A 10,604-nucleotide genomic window follows, 5' to 3' on the forward strand; every position below is an offset into this window, starting at 1 on the left:
GTGAGTTAATTATTGACAACTACCAGCTTTTTCTAGTCATGGGCCATGTTTATTTGTCCTGTTTCTGGTTTAGGAGGGGGATTAATTAGTTTTTTCCCTCTTTCCTGGATTAATGCTGTTGGTGTCAGAGCATTAGTCGTTCTAGGGGGCAAGGAGTTGTTCTCAATTGCCGCTGCCAAACACTTCAAGGCCTGGTTGTGGCACCACGTGCATCTGCCTTGTGTGAAGCTGGTTTTGCAGCTTGCCTGAGGGTTGTTGGAATCGGGCACAGGGCACAAGTTGTGTCTTCACCGAGCCACTGGTGGTGGGTTTTTTTTTGTGAGGGAAACAAGTCATACGTAGCTCTGATGAGAAAGCTAAGTCTGTCTGCTTCTATCTCCTATATGTCCTTCCAGATGATTTCCCTCCTCTCAGTGCTTTCCCACCACATCAATTGCCCCTGCTTAGCCAGCGAGCCAGCCTTTGCACTTCTGTCATTGCCCCATGTCATCTGACAAGGCACAACATGATAATGATGAGCCATTGAACAAATCCATGGCCTTCAGATTGTTGCATTAGATATTGGGGACTGCAATGAGCCCAGAAAGATTAGAACCATGTAAGAGAGCGCAGACAGACACGACAGGGCAGGACTCGGACGGACAGTTGAAGTGACCATCCCGTTCCCACATCAGCTGCCTGTGTTACGCCCCTGAAAAATGGGGAGAAATAGTCACGACAAGGACGTGAGGTGGTTTCCTCCTTGAGAATTTACTCAAGTGAAGCAAGTACCACGATGTCCCCAGGGTATGTGGGTGGAGACAGCAGCAATTGACCTCTGGCTAGCAGACCAAGGCTACTCTGTAGATCACTGATAATACTATTAGGGCTTAACTTTACACAATAAAGAATGAAAGAAACAATGAAATGAATTTAGTACCTTTTAGTATTTTAGCCCTTTTTAACATGTGTTTTCACTGTTTTAAAACAATTTTTGAACTTAACAGATCTTTAGTGTCTTATCCTTTAACTTGTCACACCTGCGTCCTCCAGCATGGTTGAAAGGCACAGGGAGCAGATGGACTTGTCTGTGTCCTCCAATAAAGAAGCCTCATTGTTGAAAATGACAGCCAGCACTTTTCTTCTGCCTGGATATGTAGCAGCCTTTGAGACAATACCAAACTCAATAATTTCAGATAATTTACTCTCCCTGAATCAGAACTGACTATTTCAGCTCTTCACCCCTGTCCCCGATTTCAACCCTGCAATGTTTAAACTTCAGTTTCGAGCAGACATTTCCCTTCACAGATGTACAATGTTCAAAGTTCAAAGCAATTTTACTCTCAAAGAACTTATATATCACCACATACAACTCTGAGATTCATTTTCTTGTGGGTATACTCAACAAATCCATAATAAAATAATAACTATAAAAGAATCAATAAAAGACCACACCAACTTGGATGTTCAACCAGAGCGCAAAAGACACAAAGAGAAAAATAAATAAATAAGTAATAAATAAGTGAAAATTAGGTGAAGAGTCCTTGAAATTGAGTCCATAATCAATGATAAAGTAAGTTGAGTGAAGTTATGCTTTTTGGTTCAAGCCGCTGATTGTTGAGGGGTAACAACTATTCCTGAACCTGGTGGTGTGAGACCTGAGGCTCCTGTATCTTCTTCCTGATGGCAGCAACAATACGAGAGCATGACCCGGATGGTGAGGATCCCCGATGATGGACGCTGCTTTTGTGTAACAATTTTGTTCTAAATCTGCTCAAAGGTGGGGAGGGCTTTACCTGTGATGGATTGGGCCATATCCACAACTTTTTTGCAGGATTTTCCTTTCAAGGGCATTGATGTTTCCCTAGCAGTCTGTGATACAGCCAGTCAATATATTCTCCACTCCACATTTATAGAATTTGTTGAAGTTTCAGATGCCATGCCGAATCTTCTCAGCTTCCTAGGGAAGTAGAGGTGCCGCCATGCTTTCTTCATAATTGCACATGTGTGCTGGGCCTGGGACATGTCCTCTGAAATAATAACAATGAAGTATTTATAGTTGTTGACTCTCTCCACCTTTGATCCTCTGATGAGGACTGCCTCATGGACCCCTGGTTTCCTTCTCCTGAAGCCAATATTCAGCTCCCTGGTGTTGTTGCTGTTGTTGCTTGATCCATTGAGTTCTTCCTGTAACGAGTTTAATGCTTGAAGCTGTTGATGTTTCTCACAAGTTGAAGGAGGACGTAGTTATCCAGGACAATGGCGGACATTATGGTAGATGCCGAGATCAAGGGGTATTAGTGCAGGTAGAATCCAGTAGCCCAGCTTTTGATCTCTCAACTCTTTCCATCATTTACAAACAGGACGCAATTGGAACAGTTACCAGTCTCCTGGAAGCACTCAGTAATCAGGTTTTTTATTACTGACATATATCATGAAATTTGTTGATCTGTGACAGCAGCAAAGTGCAATACATAAAAAATGCTAAAAGTTACAATAAGAAATATGGTGGATTCTGGTTAATTGGGACACATCAGGAGCAGTACATTTTGGCCCAATTAAATGGCTGCTCCAATTAGCTGAAGTTCCATGAAAATGGTTTAAACAGAAACTGAACAACAAATTATGTATGTAAATAAAATACAGAATAAATTAGAATACTACTAATAGTTCTAGAGCACTATAAAACTGTGTATTAATTCTTATAGTATTAATGGAGGAGTTCATTCAGAGTACAGAATGAAGAAAATCATCACAGACACCTCATACAGATGATAGACTGTCTTCATACAATGCTATCAATGAATGAGTCCTCCAGATCTTAATTTTTATTGCACCATTCACAATGATCGTTGATACCTTCAAATTCATTGTGGTTCCTAATTTGTTGAAGTAGTGAAACCATTTCATTTTCACCCCCGGGCTGTTTCTGACATCTCCAAGCCTGAAAGCTTGAAACTGCAGTAAACAAAGCCGTTTGGAATTGTCTTACTGCTCATTTCTGAACCAACTATCAGCAAGAAAAATCTGTTTCTTGAATGCAAACACACGCAATTGACACAATCTGTTCACTCGAAGCAGGGTGTAGATCCAATGGCCACACAGTACGTGCGAATGATGCTAGTTAGAACTTGTTCAGCAAGTCTCCTGCCCCCAGTTAAGCTGCATAATCTCCCAAATAAATGAAAGGAATCCTGGTAATTTTCTTAATTAGTTTTTGCTCTTTAAGTGTTGTTCCAAGTAAACAGCTGCTCCAATTAACCAATGGCCCAATTTAGTGGAACCCGCTGTATATAAAAAAGGTGGGCACCAACGTTCTCAGCTTGAGGTGCATGCCCTCCACTGGTAGTGTACCGATCCCTAGTGCTCTGTTGTAACTGACCACCACCTTGACAAAAACTCTTTTAAGGTTGATCAGCACGAATAGCCAGAGCAACAGAGGTTTGGGAACACCAGCACCTTCAAACCTCACAGTGTGCTGATAACAAACCTTTGCAGTCTTTGGTTTGGAATCCGAGAACAAAGCAGCAGTTCGGTAAGGCAGTTCACCATCACCTTCCCAAGGCAACTAAGAAACGCTGGCCTGACCATAAACATTCACATGGATAATCTGTGACCCCATCCATCGAAGCTAAGAAATTATTAAACACTCTCAAAGTGCAGTGGAGGAATTCATCTCTGTGTTCAGTAAGAAAAGAGTTATCTCTGTTGTGGATTTGAGTCCACCTAATGTCAGATACAACATAGAATAGAACTGAACACAATGTCAAACTCAACTAAATCTCTTCTGTCTGCACACGATCCATATGCCTGTATATTCACATCTTCTATAAGCCTTGTCAATGCCACTGTCACATCTACTTCACCACTACACCTGACATCTTGTTCCAGACCCCCACACTCACTGTGTGAAAAAACCTATGCCAACAAGCTCAAGCATTCCTCCTCCCACCTTAAACATGCCCTCTAGCATACGACGTTTCTACCCTGGGATAAGGATTCTACAAGACCATTAGGCCAACAGATATCGCAGCAGAATTAGGCCATTCGTCTCTTCGAATCTGTTCTGCCATTTCACCATGACTGATCCATTTCCCTCTCAGCCCCAATCTCCTGCCTTCACCCTGTATCCACTCATGCCCTGACTAATCAAGAATCTATCAATCTCTGCCTTAAATATACCCAATGACTTGGCCTCCACAGCTGACTGCGGCATTGAATTCCACAGATTCACCACCGTCTGGCTAAAGAAATTCCTCCGCATCTCCATTCTAAATGGGCATTCCTCTATTTTGAGGCTGTGTTCTTTAGTCTTTGACTGGAAGCACCCTCTCCACAAGCACACTATCGAGGTCTTTCGACACGAGATCCCCCCTCATTCTTCTTAATTCCAGCGAGTACAGCTCCAGAGCTGACAGTCTGCTGCATCTGTTATCTCTCGCATAATTTTATAAACTTTTATCATGTCTCTCCTCAGCCACTGATGTTCCGAAGATAACAACTTGCAAACAATACTGGTCACCAATAGGGGATTTCCCTCCCTTTGAGATTTGAGCTACAGATCCTGGCTCCCATCAGAGAACAAGAAGTCCCCTTCTGGGCTGGTTAGTCCACTCATTGACAAGCCAACCATCTTCACACATTGCAATCATTGGCTAATCACCGGGACCTCTGGCTGGAAAAACTTTGGGGCTGACGAGTAATTGAGCATGCCGATCACCACATAACCACCCTTTTGTCCAGTTGCAAAAGAACTTTAGTGCAGTTATAAGCGGATTAGCACTTGGCACTTTAAAACAAGTCACTTGTTTGTTTCGGCATTAGGAAGAGAACAGCAGGGAAGGATCAACCTATTTGCAGAGGCTAGTTTCGGCCCCCTCAACACAGCCCTCGTGGAACCTCACAACAGAGCCAGGCAGTCGTTCAAAGCTCATTCAGGACTTCCTGTGCCCTGTAGGAGATGCACTGGGGCTTTACACACCCAGAGTGCAAGCCAGAGCCATTTCTGCCCCAGTCCTGGACCCAGTCCTTTCCTTCAAGGTAAGTTCAAGTTTATTGTCATCTGACTGTACATATCTACAAACAAATGGAACAATATCCTTCCAAACCATGGTGTACCCAGAAAACATATCTCACACACAGCACTTAAAATAAAATATCATGACAAATATGCTAATAAAAAATAATTCAAAATGCATCTAGAGCACAGCACAAGTAGACAGTAAATTTACCCGATTTCTTCCTTCTTTGCCTGAAACTTAATTGCATCCCATTCCTCAACCTCGATCTTACCTCAAACAGACCGTACTCTCAACTCTCTCAATCCCCTACTCCCAAATCTTTTCACAAAGTCAGCCCTTTCACAAGAACCATTCCACATGTCAGACCCCTATTTCACCTGCAAACTTTCCATTACCCAGACTCACATTCAGGTTTATTCAGATTCAGATTTATTGATTACCTGTAGATCAAAACATGAGTGAAATGTGTCATTTGATGTACTAACTCCACCTTCCTCCTCAATCTGAACCCTTCTTCACTGTGGCCTCTTCCTCACCCCTGCCCTTCTCCGTAGTCTGGAGTGATGACGAAGACTGTTTTCAATAATAACACTACCACATCCTCTTCTCAGATTAGAGGTTAGAAGATCACTAGGTTGGGTTAGTTGTTTAGGGAAAGATTGAGTAAACTGAATTAGTATTTTCTGGAACAGGAAATGTTGTTAAAATCTACAAAAAATCTTCATAGGTTTGACAGATTAAATGCAACGAGGAGCTAGATGGGAGATGCCAGAGAGTAGTGGTGGATAATTGTTTATCGGGATGGAGGCCGGTGACTAGCGGGGTGCCTCAGGGATCTGTTTTGGGCCCAATGTTGTTTGTAATATACCTAAATGATCTGGATGATGGGGTGGTAAATTGGATTAGTAAGTATGCCGATGATACTCAGGTAGGAGGTGTTGTGGATAATGAGATGGATTTTCAAAGCTTGCAGGGAGATTTATGCTGGTTAGAAGAATGGGCTGAACGTTGGCGGATGGAGTTTAACGCTGAGAAGTGTGAGGTTCTACATTTTGGCAGGAATAATCCAAATAGAACATACAGAGTAAATGGTAGGGCATTGAGGAATGCAGAGGAACAGAGAGATCTAGGAATAACTGTGCATAGTTCCCTGAAAGTGGAGTCTCATGTAGATAGGGTGGTGAAGAGTGCTTTTGGAACACTGGCCTTTATAAATCAAAGCATTGAGTACAGAAGTTGGGATGTAATGCTAAAGTTGTACAAGGCATTGGTAAGGCCAAATTTGGAATATTGTGTGCAGTTCTGGTCACCGAATTATAGGAAAGATATCAATAAATTAGAGAGAGTGCAGAGACGATTTACTAGGATGTTACCTGGGTTTCATCATTTGAGTTACAGAGAAAGGTTGAACAAGTTAGGTCTCTATTCATTGGAGCGTAGAAGGTTGAGGAGGGATTTGATCGAGGTATTTAAAATTTTGAGCGGGATAGATAGAGTTGACGTGAATAGGCTGTTTCCATTGAGAGTAGGGGAGATTCAAACGAGAGGACATGATTTGAGAGTTAGGGGGCAGAAGTTTAAGGGAAACACGAGGGGGTATTTCTTTACTCAAAGAGTGATAGCTGTGTGGAATGAGCTTCCTGTAGAAGTAGTAGAGGCCAGTTCAGTTGTGTCATTTAAGGTAAAATTGGATAGGTATATGGACAGGAAAGGAGTGGAGGGTTATGGGCTGAGTGCGGGTAGGTGAGATTAAGGGTTCGGCACGGACTAGGAGGGCCAAGATGGCCTGTTTCCGTGCTGTGATTGTTATATGGTTATATGGTTTCCCTTGACTGAAGATCTGCATTGATTCCTCAACCAATGGACTGACTTTGAAGAATTCTTCAACTCATGTTCTCCATATTATTTACTTACTACTTTATTTTTTCATATCTGAACAGATTGTCTTCTTTATTTATTTTTTATTTAGAGATTCAGGATGGAATAGGCCCTTCTGGCCCAACGAGTCACTCCAACCAGCAACCTAAACGCAAGACAATTTACAGTGTTCACCTAATAATCGTCTTTGGACTGTGGAAGAAAACTGGAGCACCTGGAGGGAACCCCCCCCCCTCCCCAGATACACGTGATGAGAACTTAAAACTCTTTACAGACACCGCTGAAATTGAACTTCGAACTCCAGAGTTCAAAGTTCAAGCTGTAATAACGGGTGTCCCTACTCCCAGTGACCACTCCCCGGTGAACCTCGGTAGAGATCGTAAAGAGCACCAAATTTTTTGGTGTTCACCTGGCAGAGAATCTCACCTGGTCCCTCAACACCAGCTCCATAGCAAAGAAAGCCCAGCAGCGTCTCTACTTTCTGTGAAGGCTGAGGAAAGTCCATCTCCCAGCCCCCATCCTCACCACATTCTACAGGGGTTGTATTGAGAGCATCCTGAGCAGCTGCATCACTGTCTGGTTCGGAAATTGCACCATCTTGGATCGCAAGACCCTGCAGCGGATAGTGAGGTCAGCTGAGAAGATCATCGGGGTCTCTCTTCCCGCCATCACGGACATGTACACTACACGCTGCATTCGCAAAGGAAACAGCATTATGAAGGACCCCATGCACCCCTCATACAATCTCTTCTCCCTCCTGCCATCTGGGAAAAGACACTGAAGCATTCAACCTCTCACGACCAGACTATGTAACAGTTTCTTCCCCCAAGCTATCAGACTCCTCAATACCCAGAGCCTGGACTGACACCTTACTGCCCTATTGTCCTGTTTATTATTCATTGTAATGCCTGCACTGTTTTGTGCACTTTACGCAGTCCTGTGTAGGTCTGTAGTCTAGTGTAGCTTTCTTTGTGTTTTTTTTTACATAGTTCAGTCTAGTTTTTGTACTGTGTCATGTAACACCATGGTCCTGAAAAACGTTGTCTCATTTTTATTATGTACTGTACCAGCGGTTATGGTTGAAATGACAATAAAAGTGACTTGACTTGACTTGACTTGTACTCATGTTCTTAGTATTATTTATTTACTTATCTATTTTTTATATTTGAACAGGCCAGTTTGAATTCAACAACATTGGAAAACTAGCCTTTCTAATTTGTGTTGGCTGGTTCTGATTCCAGGCCATTTATGTGTAAAGTTACCTGTTATTATCTTTCCATAGATGCTTGGCTCTCTTTCCTTCCCTCTCTCTCTGTCTCTCTGTTGCTGTTTCTCACTCCATCTCTCTCCTTGTCTCTCTAGGAGCTGGTGGCAGGGGTAAATCTGGGGTGGAGAGCCAGACATAATCTCCAGGTTGGAGGTCTGGCTGGGCTCTGTGACAGATGGCCTGACAGCGGCGGGTGCAGTTGGCAGATGGGATGACACTTGATGCCCTCTTTCAAGCATTCCGGCAGTGGTGAACCAAGGTCCTGGCAGGAAAGACCTCCATTGTTGGCTCCTCGGTGGGAAATAATGGGGACTGGCAGCAATGAAAACTTTAAAGAGTAACATACCCATGGATGAGGAGGTGTGTGAATGTTGTAGGACAGTTCAGCACAGAGGAGATACTTCTTCCATGTGGAAGGGTTAGAAGCATCGCAGAAAATCCTCCATTTGTGATTGGCTTTTCTGACTGACCACGTCATCCGATGATAGCCAGAGAACAAACTTACTCTGGTGGGGAAGAGGGAGCAGGAGGCTTTCCAGAAACGAGAGATGAATTATGGGCCCTAGTCCTAATTATGTCCGGCTCAAAACTGTGGACGTGAATTACGTGTTGGAGAATCTGATGTCTCAGGGGAAGTTCGGCGAGGGCAGTGAGGTGGGCTTCCTTGGAGAACTGGTCCACCTGCATCATGATCACCATGGCCTCATGGAAAGAGAGAAAGCCATGTTGAAATCCAGTTTGTGGTGGGACCAGGGGCATTGAGAGACTGGTAAGGACCACAGGAACTGGCGCTGGGCACATTGAAAGCAGCAATCTGACATATACCTGTGACCATGGTGTGCCACCAGATCTAGAGTCTGTTGTGCACCTGGATGTCTGGAGAGAAGTGAGGGGTGGGCCTACAGGACTGCCTTGGAACACACTGCGTTGTCATGACCACTGCGTGGTCATCAGGCGCGTTGGACAGAGCAAGCTCATGCTCTGGTTCTGGTTCTTAAGACTACAGACAATCAGGGCCAGGATCTTTGAGGATGTAGTGATGGGCTGAGGGAAAGACCTCCATTTCAGGGGTGATGAACTGTCATGACAGGGTGTCTGGCCTAGTGGTCTTGAAGAAGAGGGCTCAGCAAGCCTGGTGTGAATTGAGTTGGCGGCTCTGCTGAATGGATATGAGGTCTGCTGGTCAGTTCAGATCAGAAAGGTTCAGTGTTCCCCACCAGCCAATATCTCCTTTCCTTCAAGGCCCATTTAATGGTGAGTAGCTCCCTGTCTCCTCGTCCATAATAGTGCTGTTTGGGGGAGTGTGGTCAGGTCCATTCAATGACTTTCTCTGGGTCTATGGTTATGCCTTGGAGTGAATGGACCATAACCCAGGAGGGAAATGACTGGGGTGTGGAACTGGCATTTTTCTAACTTGCAGTATAGTTGATTATCAAACAGATGCTGCAGGACTGAGCGGATGTGACAGATGTGGTCTTGGGGGTCCCTAGAGAAGATGAAGATGTTGTTGAGGTTGATAAACACATACTTAGGCACCATGTTTTGGAGGATCTCACAAATGAGGGCTTGGAAAGTGGTTGGATTGTTGGAAAGTCCGGAAAGCATCTCCAAGAATTTGTATTCGCCAGAGGGAGTTATGAACTGTATCTTCCACTCATCCCCCTGGCAGATGTGGATCATGTTGTATGCGTTCCTTAGATCTAGTTTGGTGAAGGACTGGGCCCTGCAGAGTGTTTTGAACATGCTCTCCATAAAAGGAGAAGGTAATGATTCTTAATAGTGATTTTGTTGAGTCCACAGTAGTTGATGCAGGGCCAAAGATCCCCATCTTTCTTTTTGACAAAGAAGAATCCTGCATTGGCTGGAGACTGGGATGGATGAATGAAACCGTACAGTAACGCTTTGGTGATGTAGTTATTCATGGCTTGGGTCTTGGGGGGAGAGGGAGGAGAGATGACCTCAGAGAGGGCTGATGTCCAGGAGGAGGTTGATTGTGCAGTCATGTGGTCTAAGAGCTGGCCTCTCTTTTACTAAAAGAGTTGGCTAAGTCATGATACTCCTATGGGAGTTTGGTGAGGTCGAGGGTTTCCATCTCCATGGATCTACAAAGTGAGGTCAACTGAGGCTGCAGGCAGATTGTCCGGCTGGTGTACCGGATGACCAGGCAATGTGAGGGTCATGAGTATAGAGGCAGGGTGATCCAAGGTGAGAGGAATGTTGTGTGAATAGATACGGAAGAATTGAATGGATCTGAGGTCCTCTTGATGCTCATGTGTACAGGCCTTGTGTGAGTTCTGACCATCCCAGACGCAAAGGTTGTCCATTAATGGCTATGATGCAGAAGGGGCGAGAGATGGCTGGGTAAGGAGTAATATGATACGGCAACAATGAATATAGAATTGAGACAGGTCTTTATAAACAAATAAAACATTTATTAAACACTGCTCAATAAAAGAAAA

The 10,604-nt window shown here is 44.0% G+C and overlaps 1 protein-coding gene across 5 annotated transcripts in view; it reads left to right on the top strand.

Annotated features, from left to right (window-relative positions):
- Positions 1-7,988, top strand: part of LOC132383230 (uncharacterized) — a 31,879-nt gene extending 23,891 nt beyond the window's left edge. For 3 of the 5 annotated variants that reach the window (XM_059954137.1, XM_059954138.1, XM_059954139.1), the window contains exons 2-3: positions 4,804-5,019; positions 6,970-7,988. In XM_059954137.1, coding sequence (XP_059810120.1) covers positions 4,804-5,019; positions 6,970-7,427 — 674 coding nt within the window. In that variant the 3' untranslated portion in view covers positions 7,428-7,988. Of the gene's footprint in view, positions 1-1,063; positions 1,697-2,847; positions 4,584-4,803; positions 5,020-6,969 lie in introns of those variants that run through there. The other 2 variants (XM_059954140.1, XR_009508573.1) reach the window with 2 other exon arrangements.
- The last annotated feature ends 2,616 nt before the right edge of the window (positions 7,989-10,604 follow it).

The sequence above is a fragment of the Hypanus sabinus genome, chromosome 29, assembly GCF_030144855.1.
Source record: "Hypanus sabinus isolate sHypSab1 chromosome 29, sHypSab1.hap1, whole genome shotgun sequence".
In the NCBI taxonomy this organism is placed as follows: Eukaryota; Metazoa; Chordata; class Chondrichthyes; order Myliobatiformes; family Dasyatidae; genus Hypanus; species Hypanus sabinus.